At 35.0% G+C, this 25,292-nt stretch overlaps 1 protein-coding gene across 21 annotated transcripts in view; it reads right to left on the bottom strand.

Annotated features, from left to right (window-relative positions):
- The window catches only part of CACNA2D1 (calcium voltage-gated channel auxiliary subunit alpha2delta 1), a 484,869-nt gene that overhangs the window by 380,354 nt on the left and 79,223 nt on the right, over window positions 1-25,292 (bottom strand). For all 21 annotated transcript variants that reach the window (XM_013979785.2, XM_005667683.3, XM_013979783.2 and 18 more), the window contains 2 exon segments: window positions 18,620-18,701; window positions 1,811-1,927 (listed from right to left, as the gene is read on the bottom strand). In XM_013979785.2, the coding sequence (XP_013835239.1) occupies window positions 1,811-1,927; window positions 18,620-18,701 (199 nt within the window).

Below are 25,292 nucleotides of genomic sequence, written 5' to 3'. Positions count from 1 at the left end.
TGTGAAGGTTCAGGAATACTCGAGAGCCTGGGAGTTCCCCTTGAGGCTTAGGGGTAGCAAACCAAACCAGTATCCACGAGAATGAAAGTTTGATCCCTGATCTTGCTCAATGGCTTGAGGATCTGGCATTGCCGTGAGCTGCGGTGTAGGTTGCAGACACGGCTTGGATCCTGAGTTGCTGTGGCAGTGATGTAGGCTGGCAGCTACAGCTCTGATTTCACCCCTAGGCTGGAAACTTCTATATGTCACATATGTGGCGCTAAAAAGCAAAAAAAAAAAAAAAAAAAAAAGACTCAAGACCTTTTTGAAAAAGATGACAGTGAGGCTCTGAAACTACTAGTCTGATAAATGAGCCTCACTGGGGGAAGGCAAACTATTTAAAAAATGGCCTTGGGAATACCAGTTGGAAAAAAATTTAATTTGGATTGCAACCTACAACTGTATATTGATATTAGCCACACATGGGTTAACTAAATTTGAAAACACGGAACCTTTTAGAATAAAATATATAAAAATTATTTATAAACTGAGGGTAGGGAAGGATTTCTTAAAACACGTACCTCACCACAGAAAAAATTTTTTAAAGTTGACTTCGACTGCATTAAAATTAAGAACTGATTTTATCAAAATATGCTATAAAGACAATGAGAGAATTCTCAAGTTGGAAAAGGATATTTGCATTATATACAACTTAAATGAGTAATCATCAAAAAGATATAACCTGTGAATCAATTTAAACAGAAATGTGCAAAAGATATGAACAGATATGTCACTGAAGAAGAAATAAGAATGGTCAATGAATGTAAAACAAGAAGTCCACCTTAGTAATAATTAGAGGTATTAATAAGCATAACCATTTGGTTGCCTATCATTAAGAAGTCTGACATTGCCACTTATGGGCCAGAATATGGACCAATGGGGACTCAAATACTGTTAGTGGAGGTCTAAATTAATGGAACTATTTTTGAAAATCATTGTCACCCTTGTGTAAAGCTGACTTTGTGAAAACCCCACAGTCTTATTAATTCTATTACCATGTACTGACCATACAGATATTCTTGCTCATGCTTCAAGAGATAGCCACCCTATTCATAGTAGCGCCCATCTGGAAACAATCTAAATACTAATTTACCAACAGATTATTACTGGATAAATTCAGATATATCCTCATAAAATAGTATTTTAGTGTAAACAACAATGAATTAAAGCTAAGTACAAACATCCAGATAAATCATGCAAATATAGTATTGATGGAAGAAAGGAAGTGGCTAATGACTAGCTACAGCATAATGTGATTTGAATAAAGCTAAAACACAAGCAAACAAACACATGATTAGCAAAACATTTATGTGAGGTACAGCTACTATTAAAGAGCAAAGAAATGAGTAATCAAATATCTAGTGTACTTGGCCACGTCTGGCAGGGAGGCAGGGTGAGGAGATAGGAAGGTAGTATTACAAGGGCAGCTTTAAGGATGCTGGCAACATTGATGGGTTTTATATTGTATGATCAATTTAAACATTATTATTAGGCACCAGATATGTACAGGTAGATGTAGGTACCAATTAAATATACTATTCCTCTGTATTAAAATTGCCTAACACAAAAAATGAACTAATAATTAGAAATTAGCGAACTTATTATTTGGGGTTCACGATGAAACCATGATCTCATCTTTAATAAACATATTAGATGAACACAGCTTCTAAGGAAAAAAAGAAAAAGCATACTAATCCAAATAAAGCATGAAGGACAAATAATAAATAGGTAATGGAAAATAATAAAATGTACGGATATAAGTTAAACTCACCACCAGGGCTTTAGATCTGTTGCTCAGAAGTTTCTCAATATCCCTGGCTGCAATTTCCACCAGCTGGCGTGCATTATTTGGTTCCACAGTATACAAATCTTGGTATTTTTCATAAATCTGTATAAAGGGAAAAAACAATTGCTAAGAACAGTAATCACTTATTTGACTTCTAAGTTTACACTAGAATGTATTTAAAACTACAAACAATTGATTACAAGGATAAACTCTTTCCTTTTTTCATCTTTATCCTTTCAGAGTTTAGGTGTGACTGAAATACATATTTGCTCTAAGACCACAAGCTCATAAAAATAGTATGTCATGTTAACAAGCGACAAAAATATCTATCACAACAATGGTTTGTGTACACAATTTTGTAACTTGAAGTTGTAACCTCCAACCTCAAAACCTGGTATTAACTACCACTAGCATTTTTAAAAAAAGAGGGAAATCATCCTAGAAAACAGAAGGAGAACCTAAGCCTGGAAGTCAAACCTGGAGGATGTGTGCAGGGAACAAAGATGGGAGAAAGAGAATGCTGTACTGTACTGAGGGACCCTTGCACTTTTTCCCTGGATGCTATCACTGAAGCAGAAGTGTATGCTAAGCTTTATGACAAGAAAGAGATACAGAGAATGAAGCCCCTCCCCCGCTATGGTTCAGCCAGGTGACACAGGAGCTTCATTTGACAGATGAAGAAAATGAAGGTCACCAAGGTCAACAGTAAAGTTCAGTTGAAACTGTAATTGTATAGTACTGATACTTTTATTATGAAATCGAATTTTTTTTTAACCCACCTAATGAAACTGTACTGAAAATAAGCTATGCAGCAATAGGAAAACAACTTCAATTCTGGTTCACATCAGTGAAGGATTTCCCTAGAGTGCCATAAGACACATCTGGTTTACAGAGCATGTACACTCCTGGCAGGAGGGGAAGAATTGAAGAAAGAAAGAAAAAAAATAAATAAAACAGTGATTATGTTTGTGGCTAGAGGGCTGAGCTGAGAAGGAAATCCCTTATGTATCCAACAGATGGGTTGCACATGCATGACTAAACCATATTTGAAAGCCAGGGACTGGCGGGTTTTTACCATCTTATGAGAAGCGATCCAGGCACAAGCAGGAACCAGTTCAACCCTGCTTTTTCCTGGCACAACTCCAGCATTCTGCATTACTACCAACAAGTTCTACAGCCTGGTCCCAGATGATCATGTACACTGCTGGTGAACATTGGTTTGGTTTCCAAAGGACAGTAATAAACAACAAGGTTCTACTGTATAGCACAGGGAACTATATTCAATACTCTGAGATTAAATCATAATGGAAAATTATATTAAAAAGAACATATAGGGAGTTCCCATTGTGGCTTGGTGGAAACAAACCATGAGGATGTAGGTTCGATCCCTGGTCCCGCTCACTGGGTTAAGGATCAGGCTTTGCCCTGAGCTTCAGTGTAGATCACAGCACAAGCAGGCAGCTGCAGCTCTGATTCAATCCCTAGCCTGAGAACTTCCATATGCCATGGATGAGGCCCTTAAAAAAAAAAAAAAAAAAAAAGATTGTGTATATTATATACATATGTATAACTGAATCAATTTCCTGTACAGCAGAAATTAACATTATAAATCAACTATATTTTAATTTAAAAAGGGGAAAAAAGGACACAGATACGTATGCTAATATTTATTTTTTACATGAAGTTAAACATTTTTAAGTGATTAAAAACATATCAATATCTTAATGAATCCAATTAACTATAATTAAATTAATAAGCTAATTAATAGTTATTAAAGACTTAAATCAAACATTTTTTCCTTGTAGTTTCCGTCGTGGCGCAGTGGTTAATGAATCCGACTAGGAACCAGGAGTTTGCGGGTTCGATGCCTGGCCTTGCTCAGTGGGTTAAGTACCCGGCTTTGCCATGAGCTGTGGTGTAGCGTGCAGATGCAACTTGGACCCCTGGTTGCTGTGGCTTTGGTGTAGGCCAGGGTCTACAGCTCCGATTAGACGCCTAGCCTGGGAACCTCCATGTGCTGCGGGAGTGGCCCAAGAAATGGTAAAAAGATAAAAAAAAAAAAAATTTTCTTGCCCGTGCCTGAGGCATGCAGAAGTTCCCAGGCCAGGGATCGAACCTGTGCCACAGCAGTGACAACACCAGACACGTAACCCACGAGGCCACCAAGGAACTTCTAAATCAAGCTCTTACTGCTAAAATTGTTTATCTTTTTCAAATCATGAGGTTTTTCCTCATACTTGTTTGAATTTTGAACTTATAAGTTTTCCTTCCAACTATTCAAAGGGCAATAATTTAGTCATATAAAATCCCCATATTAATTTTGTCATAATATTACTCTCATCATCACTCTAATCTCATATGTTCACATATGTTCAATACCAATATACGCAGGAAAAGAGAGTCACTGTCCCCTCAACGCTTCAAATACTCATAAAAACAATTTCATTTACTTTTAGTTGAATTGTATGATGGAGGATAGTTTGGTTATTATTTTTTTCTTCTTTATTAAGTGCTTTGCAAGTTTTTGAACTACTTGTTCCCTAGCAACTTAGAGTGTCTTGTTTCTAAAAGATACATTCAAAACACAAGTATAATATAATTTTCTTTCTTGGTCACTTTCAAGGATGAAAGTGCCCTTAAGAAATTTTACAATGATTCAAAAGTATAATAAAGTTTTTTTTTATCATATATCACATCATCACTTATATTGGTCAACATAGAGAGATGTTGAGTTATGTGAAGAGTCCTTCATCTAAGCTGAAGAGTAACTAATGATACTAAGTTCAAATGTTAGAAATATATTTTACCGAAAACAAAGAAAATAAAAACAAAACCTCCCTTCTTCCTTTGAAAGTACGCAGAGTTTTTAAAAAACGAATTTTGCATTAAAAAATATTCAGTATTTCCTACTTAACCTCTAAGCTCTTCAGTCCCTTCCCTCTTCCCCTCTAATTAAAAAAGCAAATAATGCATTCTATTAAACAAAAAACAAGCTTTTAAAATGTATTAGTTCTATTCTATTGTCAGTTGCATGAGCTAACGGTTGGGTAAAAAATGAATGTCAACACAAAATGCCCAAATATATTAAAGCAATATGCATAAAATGATGAAAATATAAGCACTCATCTCATAGGATGAATGATGTGTTAATAACATTTAAAAAATCAGATTTGATTGTCCACAGCTTCATTTTAAGTAAGTGATAGCCCTTTTTTTTTCTTTCCCCAATAACCTAGGTTTTGAGATCAGATACTACCCTTTGAAATTCTTATGGCTTTAGATTTCTAGTTTGCTATCAGAAAGCATATGTGAACATCATCTAACATATAAATATAAATAAATATTATGTTTATTATTTATTTCCTACTTCCCTAACTACAACATGGGTGTCAAGACGGCAGAGATTTTGTATGTGCCTGGCAGGCAGCAGGCTATCAATAAATGATGGTACTATGTAAGGCTTTTTGAGGAATGTGAATGCTTAGTCAACAAGGTCTTTCTTATATTTTTAAAATCAATGTTTATTTTGAGCTCCCCTCCCCCGCCTCAAAAAAAAAAGGCTATGAAAAGTGCTATGTAGTTACATAATGAAGTATAAACACAATACCTAAGTAATAGTAGATTCTAATAATAAATACACAAAATAAGGTAATGATCAATATGAGAAAGAATATTAGTGTTCCAATTAAGAGACACGGAAAATTGTGCTGTCCGAATTCGAAAGCAGGTAAAATCACACGGTTTATGACAGTCAAAAAGATCGTATAATCGCCACATTTTAAAAAAGAAACGTTCATTAATAAGGAGAGAAAGAAATGTGAATATGTGTTATACAAGAAATCATTAGAAAATAAAGATCGAAAGGCAAAGTGGGACATTATTAAGAAGAGCTATAAAATTCAGTGTATTGGTCTGTACTGTGCTATGTAGTCAGCACCAAGCTATTCCACACATATACATAGAGAGAATATGTGTGTGTGTGTGTGTGTGTGTGTGTATATACATATATATATATTTTACAGACCGCTTTATATATATTTTTTACAGACCTATATATACATATATATACACACATATATATTTTACACATCTGTTTTATTAGTGGTAATTTTAGATAATCTTGGATTTTTCCAAATACAAAATTATATAAAGCAAGTTAGAGAAATATTTTCCTTCCTTTCTAGTGTTTAACAATTTTTTAATTGAAGTATAGCTGACTTACAATGCTGTGTTAGTTTCAGGTTTACAGCAAAGTTATTCCATTTGAAATATATATACCAGCTTCTTTTCTATTCTACAAAGCTACAGAAATCAAAGCAGTATGGTACTGACGCAAAAACAGAAATACAGATCAATGGAACAGGATAGAAAACCCCGAGATAAACCCACACACCTATGATCAACTAATCTATGACAAAGGAGGCAAGAATATACAATGAAGAAAAAACAGTCTCTTCAATAAGTGGTACTGGGAAAACTAGACAGCTACCTGTAAAAGAATGAAATTGGAAAATTCTCTAACACCGTACACACACAAAAAAATTTTTAAATGGATTAAAGACCTAAACCTAAGACCAGATACTATAAAACTCCTAGAAGAAAACATAAGCAGAACGTTCTTTGACATAAATTGCAGAAATATTTTTTTTGATTCATCTCCTATATTAATGAAAAGGAAAACAAAAATAAACAAATGGGACCTAATTTAACTTAAATGACAAACTATTTTAGATTGACTTCTAGCTCAGAACTTCTAGTGTCCACTACAGCAATGAGTACATAGGAAGAATTCAAAATATAACATAGGCTTGTTTACCAAAACATAATCTGAATATACACATGTGTATATACACACATGTAATTATGTGTATATATACACACATATGGATACACACACAATCTGTCAGGTTCTCAGATTTACAGTGCATCTCCTCCTGTGATAACTACATCAAGCAGGCATCATAACATCAAACAAAAGATTGTGATAATACTTTCCCTACTCCTTCTACTTGTTCTATCTGATAGGATATAGCTTCTTAGCCAGGACAGCATCATTTCAAGTGGGACATTATCTTGAGGGAGAATATTTAGGAAGAATAAAGTTGGAATTGGTGAATCTCCCACAGCATATAATGCTACTTCCCTAATAGTTCCTGTTAACAAGTATTTGACAGTGACACTTTTGAGCAATACATTAAAAATGTTAAGACAGAAAAGGACAAACGACAACCATAAACATTTCTGTCCACTCTCTCCATACTACAACGTTGGAACAGGTGACTATCTTTAACCAAAAATACAAAAGAAATACTAGAGTTCCTTGCTAGAATAGAGAAACTAAACTCCAACAAAGACTAAGGTGACCATAAAAAAGATTCACATCAACAATTCCTCAGTTTGAGGGCTGGAGACATTTCATACATATTTAACATTTATGTTTCTCTTTAAGAATACTTAGAATTAAGAGAAATATTAAAATATGCATTTGAAACAAGACAAATATTAAGGTATGTAAAAAAGCTACCTACTTGGTCTTTTGCTTTTAATTCCAGATAATTTATTAAATTATTCTCTTTCCCTTTGAATATCTGGGCCTATATGCAAACTATGTGTGTATTTTGACTAGAAAATTCATATGAAATTAAAAGTAGAAGAGATCACATTTGATTTTACCAAAACTAAACTGAAAAATAATTAAGCATAGGCTGAGTGAGCTGCTTGTATAATGTACCTAACCCCAAATGACCTACATTCATTTCAACACCAACAAAAGAATTTTAAAAAGCAGCAGGGTTTAATTTGCCCTTATCTGTCATACCTTATTAACAAAAGGCTTTTCTAAAGCAAAATTACTAGTTATCAATGCTGAAATCCAACTTTTACAATTTTATATTCATTTAAAGAGTTCCATACATGTATTCTTGCCTAAAATTCCTCAGTTCTTCTAGAGCAGTTTTGCAACCTCAACACTACAGGCGTTTTTACCAGATAATCCTTTGTTGTGGGGTGACATCCTGCACATTACAGGATGTTTAGCAGTGTCTTCATCCTCTACACACTAGATGCCAGTATCACTCACCCCTCTGCCCCCAGTTGTGATGATCACAAATGTTGCCAAGCATTGACAAACGTCTCCTGGGGGACAAAACTGCCCCTGGCTGAGAACCACTGCTCTAGATACAAAGACGTTAATGATGTCTTCAGGAAAAAGCAGCAGCAGCTCTATGTTGTATATTGAAAGTGTGCAATAGCAAATAATGGTCTTTTATGCCATTCATCTTCATTCTAGAGAAGCAGCCAACACTTGGCGACATCACTTATGAATTTTCAGCTTCCCCCTCCTTTGTGCAGCTCACAGACAAGAAAAGAGCACAGCCACCATATATTGCTCTCTGTAATTAGTATTACTAAGCCATCAGATCGCTATTTGGGGAAACAATAACTCATAATTTATCCCTCATGTACCAGCAGAACTTAAAGTGTTAATTATTGATTGATAATGGAACAGATTTGTAAGGTAAAGATGATGTTTTTAATAGTGTTTCACTGTTAATGTGTGTGAAACAATAGTACTTCACTTGAAAATTGTTAATATTGAAAATCATAAGATTAAAAATCCCATAGAGTTTATTCCATATCTTTGAAAATGAACCTAATTAACCACCATCTTAAAAAATAGCTTCTTACTTTAAAAACCTCCAGCAGACAGGTGAAGGGAGTCTACAGTCTCTACTGATAGTACATTCTGGAGTCAAACCTATTTCCTTCTACTTAAAGAAAAAAAATGCCTCCTCCCCCCCCCAATAATGTTAATTCCAGGTTACCTATAAAACTATGGTAACTAACTTAGTTAAAACATTTCGTCACTAACAAGGGGGGCAGACACCATAAGTAAGAGAGGCTACAACCCTTTTATCTGTAAAAAGGTCACCACACCAAAAAGCTATAAAAATGAAAAGACAGAGAACTATAACTCAGATGAGGGAGAAAGGAAAAAACCCAGAAAATCAGCTAAGCGATGAGGAGATTCTTAGCCTCCAGGAAAAAGACTTCAGATTGTTGATGCCGAAGATGATGCAAGACATTGGGAATAAACTGGAGAAAAAGATGGATAACTTACAGGAAACACTGACCAAAGAGATACAAGATATAAAACTTAAACAAGAAGAGATGCAAAATACAATAACTGAAATAAAAAATTCACTAGAAGCAACCAACAGAAGAATACAGGAGGCAGAAGAACGAATAAGTGAGGTGGAGGACAGATTAGTGGAAATTATGGATGCAGAACAGAAAAGAGAAAAAAGACTGAAAACAAATGAAGAGAGTCTCAGAGAACTCTGGGACAATGTTAAACGCACCAACATCCGTATTATAGGGGTGCCAGAAGGAGAAGAGAGAGAGAAGGGGACAGAAAAAATATTCCAAGAGATAATAGCCAAAAACTTCCCTCACATGGGAAAGGAACCACTCACTCAAATCCAGAAAACACAACGAGTACCATATAAAATAAACCCAAGGAGGAATACACTGAGACACATAATAATCAAAGTGACCAAAATTAAAGACAGAGAAAATCTTGAAAGCAGCTAGGGAAAAGAAACAAGTAATATACAAGGGAACCCTGATAAGGTTATCAACAGATTTTTCAGCAGAAACTCTGCAGGCCAGAAGGGAGTGGCATGATATACTTAATGTGATGAAAGGAAAAAACCTCCAACCAAGATTACTCTACCCAGCAAGGCTCTCATTCAGATTTGAAGGAGAAATCAAAACCTTCACAGATAAGCAAAAGTTGAGAGAATTCAGCAACACTAAACCAACCTTACAACAAATACTAAAGGAACTTCTCTAGGCAGAAAAGACAGCAACAGGAAACAAAAATTCCACAAATGACAAGACTCACCAGTAAAGATATATAAACAGTAAAGATATATATACAGTAAAGATACGAAATCATCAATGCACGATTATACCACCAAAATCAGAAATCATGAGAAGAGGTGGGTACAAATGCAGGACACTGGAGATGAACTTGCAATTAAGAGAACAACAACTTAAAACAATCTCGTATACATATAGACTCATATCAAAACTTCAGAATAACTGCAAACCAAAAATCTACAATTGATACACAAACAAGGAATCTCTGAAGAAGAAATATATCTCATAGTAAATAAGTGCATAATCCACCATGAAGGGGGTCATTTAACATCATTCTTGGAATGTTGAAGTCTTCTTACATCTGATTCTGACTTCCTCTCCATCAAAGAATTTATGATAATTATAATTAAATAATACAACTGTACAATTAAATAATATAGTTCTACAATTGTATTATTAATAACCCTTTCTCTCCATGGTACAATGTAAAGTCTATAATGGCTTGTTTATCACATTACCTAGAATGGCGTAATGCCTTTATTGAAGAATCAATGAGATGTAACAAATTGTGAGGACATATTTATATAGTTACACTGTTTTTTAACCAATTTATGCATTTTATATTTTACTTCTTTTCAGAGGGTGTATTATTTTTGTTATTCTTACCAGTGAAGTTATTCTTTTTATTATGCTATATAAAATATTTAATGGTATATAAGGCTTTCTTCTTTACAAATTTTAGTGGCATAATACACACAATTTTAATATAATGCTAATTTTTAAAGAAAAATTGAAATGTAATAGATAATACTAAATAGTAAAGATGAAAGCCATACAAAATAGGATAAAGTATAGAATAAATTTCCTATTTGTCTCAGCATATTTTCCATTCCACTTCTCCAAAGGGAGTCGCTTAATATGTTTCTTAAGATCAATGATGTAATAATCTGTGTGAATGTAATTGTGTCTAAATATATGTATTTTTAAAAAAAAATTTCATCACTGAGGGAATAAGGCAACTCTAAATAAAACCAGAACATATGAAATAAAAATAAATAGCTTTATTTGAAAAGCCATTATATTACCTTTATAAATTGCTATACTACTTTTATAAAGTAATTATATTACTTTTTTAAAGTAATATAAATATAAAGCTACATTTTAAAAAGTCATAAAAGGAGTTCTCATTGTGATTCAGTGGGTTAAGGACCCAACATAGTCTCCAGGTGGATTCAGGTTCAGTCCCAAGCCTCACTCAATGGGTTAAGCATGCAGTCCCAGATGCAGCTTGGATCCAGTGTGGCTGTGGCTATGGTTCAGGTCTGCAGCCACAGCTCCGATTCGGCCCCTAGCAGCTCCAATTCGACCCCTAGCATGGGAACTTCCATATGCCACAGGTACAGCCCTAAAATGAAAAAAAAAAAAAAATTTTTTTAAATAATAAACATTTAACTTTTTCACAGCATCTATTACTGCCTTCACATTTCATTTTATATACCCTTTTACCCCTGTAACATTTCTGTGAGGAAGGGGGAGTGTTACTACCTCTCCATCACTAAGCAGGTAAAGAAATCTAACACCATCCAGCTACTTAACAACATTCCAGAGACCAGAAAAGACCCCCAGCCCTGCTGCTGCCTCAGCATCTTGCTGATTCCCCAGTCACCACCTGCAATGATTAACTGCATTCTGCTTTAGAGTATCTTCTTTTGTAAATAGATTAAACTCTCCATCATCTAGAAAGTGAATACTCTATTACATAAGATGTGATCACAATGCTAAAGTAACAGCACAAGTCTGTTAATGCCATGAGTTACTAATGAAAAGAACTTCTTTACCTAAAACACTTACGTAAATACTACCTTAATTAAGAGTTCTGAATGCTCAATATTTAGACACATTTCATCTTTACATCTTTGAAAGCACATTAATATGAAAGTATTGATTTCAACATTACTTATGAAATAAAAATAGTGAATCAAAAGCCAAGGAATTCAGTGATAGCTCTGCAAAATAATTCTACTTTGAAAATAAACTTCCAGGAAAATTTAATCAATAAATTTCTTAAATATGTATGCACATTCTTGCCTAGTATCTTAGAAATCCAAACAGAATCTACTTTTAAGAAGAAAGTCTTTATAATAACAAGATGACATGCATCATTTCAACTCTCTTAGATAAGTGGAAGGATAAATTAATCTCTATTAACAAGTGTGGATTTCCCTAATATCCTTCACTATCAGAAGACAGAATACATCAGAACTGAAATAGAAGAGAAAGTATGGAGTAATGTTAGAGAATGTGGGCAAAGATTTCAAAATTTTATATTGTCAACAGTAGGGGAACCCCACTGCACCCTATATGGACATAACAGGAGGCTTACAGGAAAGCTATCTTAAACATTTGGAAAGCTATCTTATATATTTGGGGGAAATGTATACTATCTTATACATTTGGGGGAAAGCACAGGAAAGGAAACATAAGGGAGAAGCCTGGCATTCATGTGACATCCAAAGGCACGAATGTCTATTCTTTCAGTCATGGGGAGCAGAAGATATAGAGCAAGTCAGGCCTTTTCTGTCCCTGTGCCCCAGACCTAGGACTACAATGAGGCAAGTGAGGCACCACAGGCACAAAATTTCAGGAGCTGCTCATTCACTCTGAGGACCATATCAGTTTATGACCCTCATGATGAATCACCTCCTTAAATTCTTCACCCTCAGGATATCATGTGCCTCATGGAAGCCCAGGTTCTGCTAGTCCCCTCTCCTCACCTGTGCCCTGCCAGGAAAAAGAGCCCTCTTTGAAATGAGGGGAAACTCTACCTTTTCTAAAATAAAGTCTTCACATCTGCTTCCTAACACCAAATGTGTTCTGCTCAGGGATGAAGGAGTTAACAAAGACTTAAATAACCAAGTACAAACATAACCATCAACTCCTTCCTGTTGCAATCAAGAGAAGGTTATGAGCAAACCCTGGACTCCTAAAAGGAAAGGGTGAAGCTAACAGTGCACAAAGGAAACAACACAATATTCCAGATTGAGTGTAATCTGTGGGATGACAGTAATTTGCTTACACCAGGGTAAGAGCAATCAAGTACAGCATTTGAGGGTTTCTGACATATTTGCAGAGTTCTATTTACTTTTAATATAACTTTCTGCAGATTCAGAAAGGCATTTTATAGAAAAAAACAACATTTTCAATTCATCTATTTTTTGAAACACTTCGTAAAGCCAATTCTTATTTCTATAGAACCCATTTAGAATATCTGATAATTTAGATATTGGTCAAATTTAAGTGTAATTTTATCATGAAATATTTTATCTATGAATTAAATGAAAAAAAAAGGTTGCTAGTGAATGTTTTATGAACTTAATCTCAATCCTGAGAATAAAGAACAAAACTGGAGGTATCACACTTTCTGATTTCAAGCTATATCACAAAGTCATGATAACAAAAACAGTATGGCATTGGCACAAAAATAAACACATAGACAAGTGAAACAGAATAGAGTGCCCAGAATTAACTTTCAGCAGGTATAATCAACTCATGTTTGACAAGAGAGCCAAGAACACCCAAGGGGGATAGGATAGTCTTTTCAACAAATAGTGCTGGGAATACTGGAAAAACTCAAGAAGAAGAGTGAAATTGAATTCCTGTCTCACACTGCCCACAAAAATTAAATGGAAATGTGGGTCAAAGCGTTAAACATAAGACTTGATGCCATAAAACTCCTAGAAGAAAATAGAGGGAAGAAGCTCATCAATATTGATCTTGGCAATGATTCTCTGGACACAATACCAAAAGCATAAACAACAATACCAAAAATCAACAAATGGGACTATATCAAACTCAAAAGTTTCCACACAGGAAAAAAAATTAATAAAATGAAAAGGCAACCTACAGGATGGGAGAAAAAATTACAAATCATATCAGAAAAGGGTTAATATGAAAATATGTTTAAAAACTAACACAGCTTACCACCAACAACAAATAATCTAATGAAAAAAATTGGCAGACAAAACATGAGCTTTACCAAAGACGACATCAAAATGAGCAACAGGCACATGAGAAGATGCTCAACATCACTAGTCATCAGGGAAATACAAATAAAAATCACAATGAGATATCACCTAATACCTGCTAGCATGGCAATCATCAACTATACAAGAGACAACAAGTGCTGGCACATATTGGTGGAAAAGAAATCCTTATACACTATTGGAGGGAATGTAAATTAGTCCAACCATGAGGGAAAACAATATGGAAGTTCTTCAAAAAACTAAAAATAAACCTATCATGTGGTCCAGCAATTTCACTTATGGGAATATACCCAAAGGAAAGAAAACAGGAATGTGATGAGACATATATACCCCATGTTTACTGCAGTACTACTCACAATAGCCAAGATATGAAAACAACCCAAAAGCCCATCAATGGATGAAGGAATTAAAAAGATGTGATATATACAATAAAATATTATTCAGCTCTGAGAAAGAAGGGCATCCTGTGTTTTCAACAACACAGATGAACCTTGAGCACATTATGTTAAGCAAGATAAGCCAGAGAAAGACAAGTACTGTACAATATCACTTATATGTGCAATCTAAAAAAATTAGGAGTTCCAATCATGGCACTGAGGAAATGAATCTGACTAGGAACCATGAGGTTGCAGGTTTCATCCTTGGCCTCACTCAGTGGGTTAAGGATCTGGCATTGCTGTGAGCTGTGGTGTAGGTCGCAGACATGGCTCAGATCTGGTGTTGGTTTGGCTGTGGTGTAGGCTGGCAGCTGTAGCTCTGATTTGACCCCTAGCCTGGGAACCTCCATATGCTACGAGTGCAACCCTAAAAAACAAAAAGTAAAAATAATAATAATTGTAAAAATTAAATGTTAAAAAAATAATAATAACAACAGAATAAAAGGGTGGTTACCAGGGGAAAGGGATGTGGTAGTGGGATGAGATTAATAGTATTTAACAGTAAGAACTTGTAACAAATACTAAAATAGTGATAATGATTTAAGGTAGTTTACTGAACCCAGACAATAATACTGTTCTGTAAGTAACAAAATAAGTATCATTACAATAGCAGACCTATTAAAAAATACAAATGTATCAAAGTAACATGGTATACTACTTAAATTAACACAATGTTAAATTTATCTAATAAAACTAAATAAATAAAAGTAACAATGTCTTCAAAGTACTATATAATTCAAATTCTTTAAAAATACACATTTCAAAATCTGGGAATCTTTCATTTTTTCTTGATCTATGATCTTATTTTTGATTATGCTTAAATATACAAAGATACTTTCCATTTTGTGTTAACATACTTTTAATACACTTTTAGATAACACTCTTCAAATAAGGACACATATCAGCGGGAGACTACTAGCTATCCTTCACTCTTTGTTCAACCCTCTTTCTCTGTGAAAGAATAGGCATGACTACTCAGCCAAGACCCCATTTTTCTAACTCCTTTCCAGTAACATGTGGCCAAGAGAATAAGTTCTGACCACTGGAATAGGGGCAAAATATCTTACCCTTACAATAAGTGGGTATCCGTTCTCACAGTCCCTCTCTCTTTGCACAATGGCTGGGCAATAAAGGCACCTAGAAGGATCACCTTGGACCCAGAAAGGGAGCTATATGCTGAAGATGGCAGAGCCACCCTGCTGACACTTGATCGCTCACCTCTAGACCATCATATGACTATCATATATCATCTTACCTCTTTCTGGCATTGGTTCAGCCTTACTTTCAACTACTACAATACTATATATATATATATATATCCTCAATGAATACAACAAATGAATGACATTTGTTGAGTTCTGATTATGGGCCAGAAAGTATTTCATATGGATTTCAACTATCTCCACAATTCCCTGATGTTAAACATCCTGGCTAGGTAGCAAAGCTATCAACTGGAAGAAACAGAAGGTGTAAGTCTTAAAGATTTTTTAAAAGGATATGCTAAAATATAGTAAATATATTTTACTATTAAAAAATAATAAGTGTACTTTCTTTAGTTGAAAGACTGAAGACAAGATCAGGAAATACTTTCTGTACGATTCTTAGCAATTTTTTTCAATGGTTAGAGACACAAAACTATTTCTGTGCATAACAACAATAACGGAAGTTTCTAAATTCTGCATGTAAATTCACACGAGAATTTCCTTTTACTTTAAAAAAAAAGAAACTCAAATGAAAAAAAAAAACACTCAAATGGAAATGCTTATGAGTGAATACTGGTGGCAGAGCTTTGACTTCTTTGTATCTTTTATTAAAAGAACAGTAGCAAAATCAGATATATTAATCATGTACCTAACCTGGTAATTGCTCACCTTCTCAAAATGTAAGTGGCAATATAAAAAGTTAAATATTATTACATTCTAAAGCATAACAAGATTCTTTTCATTATTGGAGTTTTAGCCCATTTAGTAGCTATATAGCCTAGAACAAAAATTTAACCTTGCAAACAATGTCCTCCTGCATATTAAAGATGATGATGTTCACAAGATTGTTCTGAAGATTAATAAGATAATGGATATACAGGGCTTAGAACAGTGTTTGAATGAAGTTAGAAAAAAAAGAGTAGCCCTTCAGGTGTATTTAAAAGGTTCTAATTTGTTAAATACTATACTAAGAAAAAGTATATTATCTCCTCCTAACTTTATCTTTTTTTTCTTTCCTCAATTATTTAATCTGTTTTGTAGATCATTACACGCAGTTGAAGGACATGTGTATTCTTCTAACACACGTTCCTTCAACCACTCTGTGCTTTAATTTCTTATGATCAAAAGAAATGCACCTTGGGCACAACACTGTAAACCAATTATACTTTAATTAAAACAAAACAAAACAAAACAAAAAAACTGCAACCACTGGTAATGCCAACAGAAAACACACATACAAAAAAAAGAAAGAAAAGAGCACAGAAAACAAAAAAAACAAAGAATTGCACCCTTTTTACCCCCATCATTGACCTTCTTTCTGGGCAAAAAGGAAAGAAGTATCTGTAATCATTTATCTGTATAAAATAATGCTCTTCGTGCCCCCTAATACTTACATTCCTTTTCCAATAGTAAATTCTGATCTCATCCCCCCCCCCTTGTTACATACATATAATTCTTTTATTTGCATTTTTTTCATCACTGTAATTAGGTACATGTCTCATAAAAAGAACATGGTGGGGATTTTCTTCCATTCTGTCCATTCTACGTTGTTATCCTAATTCTGACAAGGCCATTTACTCATTCATTGATATTTACCCTCTTCTTATTAATCTGTAGCCCATAAAGCATAACAGAAATCAGGTGAGACTATTTTTTTTCTTAGGGATTCATTGAAAAAAGCAGATGTGGTGAGAGAAGGTTCACATATTAATACCAAAAGTAAAAAAGAGGTCAGCCAAAAAAGTGGTTTTTGAGGCTGGAGAAACACTGAAGCAGTGAAGGAGAGCTCCCAAGAGCAATTTATTTTTAATTTCAATCTGTCAATAAAGTGAGTCATGTAACTTTGAACCAGAGTCTGTCAATTCTCATTTCTTATTTTCCCATTCCACAAACTCCATCACTTTCAAAGAAGCTTACTCATTATCCTACATACTTTCATACTTTATTTTCCTACAGTGAAACACTGCAGATCACCATCATCAGCTTCCAATAGGTTTCAGGCATCTTTGCACCTTCAGAGATGGAGACTGTGATTATTAGAGTGTCAGTTCTCTGCAGAGAACGACTGAGTCTCTGTAGATCACTGGTGGCCTGCACAGTGCCTGGGACATATTCAGTGCTCAAAAGGTGTTCATTAGAATTAAATTTGATCATTGTTATTCACAAAGAGAACTTTTCATTTCAAAAGATATTCCTTATGTCATCTCACAGGTAATGAAATTTATTCAACATACTCTTGATTTGAACCCTACAATTGTTTTATAAAGAGATCCTAGAATAATATTTTGGTGGATTTGCTTAGTAAGTTTCTTTACAAATTGCTATTAATACACATGGTAACCATTTATTTAATTTCTTCCAGAGAGAAATATTCACATGTAAATATTCATATATCATACATGAAACCTTTTCCTACCATTTCACCTCATTGAGCTACATTTTTAGAAAATCAGACTTCACTGCATCATTAAAAAACAAGATGAAAGTACTCTCAAATTGTTACATTACTTACACTGAAATAGAAGTAGTCAGACATTTAAGAAATGCTTAATTTTTAATAAATCTCATGGAAGATACATATACATGTAAATGCTCTTACACAAGGAAAATGGTCTATTTAAAATATATGTGTGTTGCCATCACTTTCAAAAATCATTTAAGTGACATTCACAATCATTTCAAAATTCATAAGAAAAACCGTATTTTATGACCGTGTTTTACAGTGACTCCTTTTCTTGCACAAAGGTCTGTATTACCCATCTCAGTCATTCATTCTACTCTCTAGACACAGCTGTAAACATTGTCAGCCAGTTTTTTAAAATAAAACCTATCCTCAAAGAATGAAGTTATGCTCCCACTGAGGATATTCAGAAGAATCCATAACAGGGCTTAAAGTCACCACTATGCAAGAGATTCTAATATCCTCTGAAGAATGGAAACAGGACATCCCAATCTGAATTTTAGGAACAACTACACATCACATGAACTCAACTAAGGGAGGGCTGTAAATAAACTGTAAAGTGTGGTGAGAAGGTCTCATTAATTGTTAGAGATGGCATTTCTCACTTACAATAACTAGCAATACCATGGGTCTCTCTTGGAATTTCACTATCAGAGTCACATGAAAAAAAATGCCCTATTTATAATACAGAAATAGTTTCTTAGCAGACAGTACTGCCTTCAAATTAAAGAAGTGATTAGTAAGTTTGGGAGGGGAACTTTACTCACATCGACAAGCTGATTGACTCCACTTGCTGTTTTTGCCAGGGTGACAAGGTCTTCTTGCATTTTATCCACCCATGACTTGATACTGCAGAAATCAGAGAAGAGAATGTTCTATCAGATATCTGGCAAAGTAAGGCCACCGACTGACAATCTCTATCCACAGATTATCTGAAGATAATTCAGTAAATTACCTTTCAATCTTTCTCCTCTTTTCTTGCTCCTACTATATATATCCCCAGCCCACTTTTAAATTACAAAACTAATGAATCTTGAGGGGTCAACCACTTGGGATGCTAAAATATCACCAAACCAAAAAAAGATACATGGCAAATGAGGGTAAATATTTAATTTTTATGAAAATTCCATTAAAAACAGGTTACTCAATGGAATATTCTAAACTTTATCATTCAGCTCATAAGCCATCTTAATACAGTACTAAGGGTGTGCTAAACATATAATATTTGAAAAATACAAGAAAATTAGGAGTATTTTAATGTTTCTTATAATACCAATACCCAAAGTGTTAACATGTTGATGTATTCCCTTATGATTTTTTAAAAATTCTTTCAAATGGACGACTAAATATTATATAAAATTCACGTATCTTCTTTTCCAGTTACATGATACTCTTCCATGTCATGACCAATATTGTACAAACACTATATTTTAATAGCCACTTAATATTCTATTATCTCTACATCTCTTAATAAACTTGACCATAGTCCTCTCTTAAAAGATAAGAGTGTCATCTGCTTTAACTGCTAAAAATTTCACAGCAACAAGTATTTTAGCACTTAAGACTTAAAAGTATTTCACTTCCTTAGCTAGACTTGGAATTACAGGATCAAGTCTTAAGTTTTAAAGAAATGGTTTTAGGCATTAAAATTATGACTGAAGAATCCAATTCAAATCCTTTTCATGTGTAATTGAACCTAAAACAATGTGGGGATTTAGGACAACCCCCAGACAGTTAAAGATATAAATAACTCTACAGTCAGTCCTCTGTATCTGCAGTGTGGCATCCAGATTCAACCAATGACGGATCATGTAGTACTATGCATTTACTGAAAAAATAGCTGTTGTAAGTGGACCCATGAAGTTTAAACAATTTTGCTCAAGGGACAACCACATATACTTTAGATTAATGCAATGGAGATCTTAAAATAGGAGCTATGAATGTCAGGACAGTCCAGAAAATCCTAAATTGATAGTCTGTTTTTTCTGGCATTAGAGGTTACCAAATACCACAAAATTTTCCCCATTCTAATAAACTCAATTTAATTTGCAATCCCTTCCTCATTTCACCTATTCATTCTCATGTTATAAAAAGACCTAAAATATGTATTCTTTTCCATGCAATATAAGAAAACACTAGTAAGAATGATATGAAATGATTTATATCTAAATTTGTATTTCTCTCTACATATATACGGTATATGTATCTACCTGTTGTTTATTTATCCTGTTCTGTGGATTTCAATAGTACTAAAAATTTTCTATTCTTTAACAGACCACCTCCAAGAGTGGGGTAGAAAGTGGCTGTTTTGAAAATGAACTTTGTATTTCATCAGGGTTTAATCATGGGGATTAAACCACCATATCTGTCTTCTCCTCAGACAAGAATTTCAATAGTACTACAAGGTCATCAAACTTTTTTTCAGATAAAGTTAAATGTTACAGTATTAAAAATGAAATGTGGAAAAAATATAACACGAAAAAGGGATTTAAAAGAGGTATATGCAGGAAAACATATACAAGAATAATGAACTGAAAAACTAAAGAGGAAGAAAGAAAACTGAAAATCAGTCATGAAAAAGAATGATGTCCTTCCATCTTAGCGGAAAACTCAGAGGCTTGAATTACATGTGAAACAAACTAGCTGGCAAATGAAATTCATACAATCTAGGAGTACTTTCACACAAATGAAAATAAGGAAGAATATTTATTGAATCATGCTATATAGATATAATTTTTAAAATGAATATAAATAAACAAATGAGAAAGGGTGTAAAGTTGAGAGAAATTTATAGACCCATCAAAATAAATGATGCACGCCACAATATTTTAATATTATACTTTGTGCTACTTATGAGCTGGTGCATATGAAAAATGTTATAAATACTAAATAATATTCTTATTACTCTACTAGATAAATATAATTGTGCTCCATTTTTACATTTAAAAAAAAAATTACAGTAGGGGATAAGTAAGAGAAAAAGTCACAGACATCATTTTCCAATTCAGGTGAGACTATTTCTCCAACCAACTACTGAACAAGTCCCAAAACCCACAGCAAACAAATCATCTCTTCTCAATTATAGTTCCCAACAATCACAAATAATAAGAAATTTTATACATGTCTGTTGCTGGGAAACTGAGAGTAAAAGACTATACATGTAAAAAAATAAACTTCATTCACTCCTGAATTCTAATTTATGCTCAACTGATCCAAAAAGCACATTCTAACTTGACACCTGAATGGCCTGTCACAGCCAGTGTTCATTGAGGTGTACCTGATGGGCTGAAAAGCAATTCAGGGCTCATCTGATGTTCTCTGTCCCAGTGAAAAGCTGTCAAGAACACTTTCTAGGAGCAAGGATTTTTCATAGATATGAGGTATTACCTGATTTTCCTAAAATATATAAGCACGCTGCCTTTCAAACCTAGAATTACAAGATTATAATGGCTAGGAGAGTTCCTATTGTGGCTCAGTGGGTTATAAACCCAACGTAGTGTCTGCGAGGACATGGGTTCAATTCCTGACCTCATTCAGTGGTCAAGGATCAGGCATTACTAAGAGCTGTGACATAGATGGCAGATATGGCTCAAACCCAGTGTTGCTGTGGCTGTGGTATAGGCCCCAGCTACAGCTCCAATTGGAACCCTGGCCCAGGAATTTTCATATGCCATAGGTGCAGCTGTAGAAAGAAAAACAAACAAGCAAAAAAATTACAACGGCTAGAAAATAAGCCAGGATCTCACTGATCATGAAAGTGAGAAATTACACAACGGAAAATATTCACATGGGCAAATTCTCCATTGGTCTTTCTTTTTCTGGGTAAACTCTCAGGCACATATGTATAATCACTAAGCACTATTTCACTATATGTCTCCAAAAGGTACAATAATATTTTGGAGAAAGTTACAGAGGAAATAGCCTTTTCAGTAATAAGAAACTAACATAGCACTCCATGAGGAAGAATTTGCTATTTGTTCTCTGTCAGCTCATTCACCAAGAACTAGAATCTGCTGGAGAAGATACTAAAAGCTGGAGAGGCAAAAATGAAAGACACATGTCTTACAATCTGGTTGGGCTTAAAACTGGGTCTGGCAGTAAAGAGGCAGAAGAGAATAAGAATAAGGTGGTGTAGGGGAGGAAAAGAATATTTTGCTTCTATCCTTCTAAATTCTTAACTGAGAACCCTGTAACAAAAGACAGATTAAGACATGAAATGCATGCAAATTTACCTAATATAAGTTTTACACAACACGGGAGCCTTTATAAGGAAACAAAGACACCCGAAATGGTTAAACCAAGTGTGTTCATGCTAGGTTTGATAAAGTGTGGAAAGGTATAATAGGACAGAGAGTATGAGCTAACTGTAGTAAACTGGGAGGAACACTGAACAAAGTCTGTTCGTTCAGTTTCTTTCTGCTCCATTTCTTCAGAGATAAGGATGCTTCTTTCTTCAGGGTACAGGGAGGGCAATGCTCCCAGGAGAGGAAAGTCAGAAAATCCTTCCTGCACATGCCACTTCTCAAACTTCTTCAGCTTAAAATATTCAATAGGCCATGCTACCAAATTCTGGAGTCACATGTACTGAATCCCAACAGTAGGATATGCTTCAGGAACCAGAAGAGTCACTTAGAGTTTATTAGATGGTTGTGTGGGGAAGTGGATAAAGGAAGATTTCTGGATTAGTAGTTCCTAAAAGTGAGATTTGAAAGACAAGTGGAACTTGACAAAATTGAGAAGAGAAGGAAGTAATAATGAAGGCAGAGGGGATATAAAGCAGAGTCAACAAGTGCAAGTACTATAATGGCTGGAGTCCAAGGCTGGTTCAACAAATGGTAAGGAATGGGAGCAGGAATGGGAAGGAAGAGATTCAGACAAACAGATGGGCCAGACCCAGGGTCTTAAGTAACATTCTGAAGCACTAAGACTGTATTCTCAAAATAATGGAGAGAGAAGGGAAAATGTGAAGTTAGTGAGTAATAAGATTAAGTGTATATGAACATGATAAAATACCTTCTGTTAGCCAAGTGGATGGTGGTTTAGAGGGAGAACAAAAAGTGAGAAGGGAGGTTCTAGATAAGAGGTAAGAAATGAGGAGGGTTCTAACTAGCTCAGTAGCAGTGAGAGTAGAGATGAAAACAAAAGGGAAACCAGGTAGAAGAAACCAGCTCAACAAAATTCTAAAGTGTGGACCACAGTTCATGTATCACTGGATATCAACAGTGAATGGGAGAAAGGATCTGCAGACGATTCGTGGAGTTCCTCCATTAGACAATGATAGTACATTTTGTTATAAAAGTACAAGAGGAAGAACAAGTTAGAGGGACACTCATGAGTTTGTTTTTATTGGTCTAGTTAGAGACGTTTTTGAGAGATTCACATATATAAATGCATCAGGCAATTGAATATACATAGACTTGAAGCACTAAGAGACTTTTCCACAGCACTTAAAGTTCTGATAGTTTCAAAGATGAGGTAAACCAATGCATGACTCCCAAAAGAGAACTTTTGGAGGAAGGAGCAAAATATACAATAGCTAAAACTCAGGAAAGTGGCATTCAAAGAAGAGACACAGGAATCTGAATAGTGGCAAGAGAGAAGGGAATCCAGAAACAACAGTATCACAAAAGCCAGAGAAGAGAAGAGAGAGGTTCCAGAGAGAGGCATCAAATAAGGTGAGAGAAATTTACCTATCTTATATGTGAGGGGAATTCGAGAACACTGTGCAACCTAGGAAAAAATGGAGAACAAGGAGTTAGTGCTCCTTTTTGTTTTTTTAACCAAAGAGATAGAGGCATGTTTCCAGGCTAAGTAAGAAAGGCAAGTAGAGGAGGAAGCATGGCAGATTCAGGAGAGAACATGTAATTTACTGACAGGGCAAGGTCCTCCGAAAGACTCCAGATCCATTCAGCTTTCTCCTGCTCACCCCCTACATGCTAAACATGATGGGGTGGAGGGCGAGTGAAGAAATAAGTAGAACACAGGACAAAACCAATCCAACTTCTTCTATGGAGACTGAATGTAAAAGCTGTGAGTAAAATGGCAATTAACTACAAATGCGGGCAGCCAAGGAGATACAGGGACTCGAAAAAAAGGACCTTGCCTGAGGATAGAAAAACCTGAAGGCAGGTTCCTAACCAAGGAAGGGAGCTCACCTGAACGGTACAAGCCAAAGGTGGGCTTCTGGTCAGGATAAAAGCCTGCCTAAACGGTGCATGCTGAAGGTGGGCTTCTGGTCAGGATGAAAGCCTGCCTGTTCGGTACAAGCCTCTCATTTTGATGTTGATGGGGAAGAACTGGGGCTTTCCAGGGAAAACAATTTCCGTGTTTGCTCCAGAGAACATGGATTGTTTCACGAGTGACCTAGTCCTTCCTGTTGTTTTATTTGTTATTCAGTTTTCCTCAGTCTTTCCTGATTATTTACTTATTATTCTTATTTTCCATTCTTATTTTCTTGTGATGATTTGTGATTTAAAAAAATTACAATATAATAAGAATTTCATCCTGAAGGACTTTCCCCTATTTAAATCCAACTTAGTTAAAACATAGTGTTTATCTACTAACTAGTTATATAGTAAACTTTAGAGTTAGGATTTTAATGAGGTTCATAGAAGTTAGACATATATTATTCATGATCAAAAGAAACCTAGCTGTGAGTTTTGTCCTTGATTTGAAAAGCTTTTAAGTGATAGCTAGTTAAGTTGGTTTGTATTTTCTTACACTGTCTCCCTGCCATAATGCTTTAAAGATAAGCACCAGTCTAAAAACAAGATTTGTGAATGCCAAATTCTGGTGTCTGCGACCTCTTCAACTTGTAAAGACTGGCTGGCCATGGGATGATGTGTACTGAATCTCCTCTTTTCCACATGATGTATTGTACCTAATTGCCCTTAAATTGTACTAAGTCTAGTTAAGATAAAGATCTTAAAACATGATGCATTGTACCTAATTGCCCTTATATTGTACTCACTAAGTTTAGTTAAGATAAAGATCTTAGAACATGATGTATAGCTGCTACACCATGTAATAGTTAACCAGTGTACTTTTAACACTGTGATGTAATCTGTAGTGAAAAGCTGTCTACATCAACCACTTATACCAATAAAATTTGAGCAGTCCAGCGCCCAGAAAGAAGGGACAAAGAGGCTGTCTCCGTGTACATCCACCAATGCGCGTCCCTCTCCTTCAGGAAAAAGTGTACACTCCCTGGCTGCCGGGACTGGCCTCCAGCATACAACTACTAGATCAAAAACTGGAGATGGTTCTCATTTTTTAATAAAGGAGACAGAAGCAGCAGTTCAGAGAGGCAGGAGTTATTAAGGGAAGGTAGCTGAAAAGAGAGTTGGAGGTTTAAAAAGAACAATGGAGACTATTTAAGGACAAGCCCTGCCCTGGAGGTCATCATTGGTATAAATAATAGGACTAGTGGTTTAACCACCA

The sequence above is a fragment of the Sus scrofa genome, chromosome 9 (assembly GCF_000003025.6).
Source record: "Sus scrofa isolate TJ Tabasco breed Duroc chromosome 9, Sscrofa11.1, whole genome shotgun sequence".
Taxonomy (NCBI): domain Eukaryota; kingdom Metazoa; phylum Chordata; class Mammalia; order Artiodactyla; family Suidae; genus Sus; species Sus scrofa.
The sequence above is the reverse complement of the archived record's forward strand: the minus strand, read 5'-3'. Positions and strand labels throughout refer to the sequence as shown.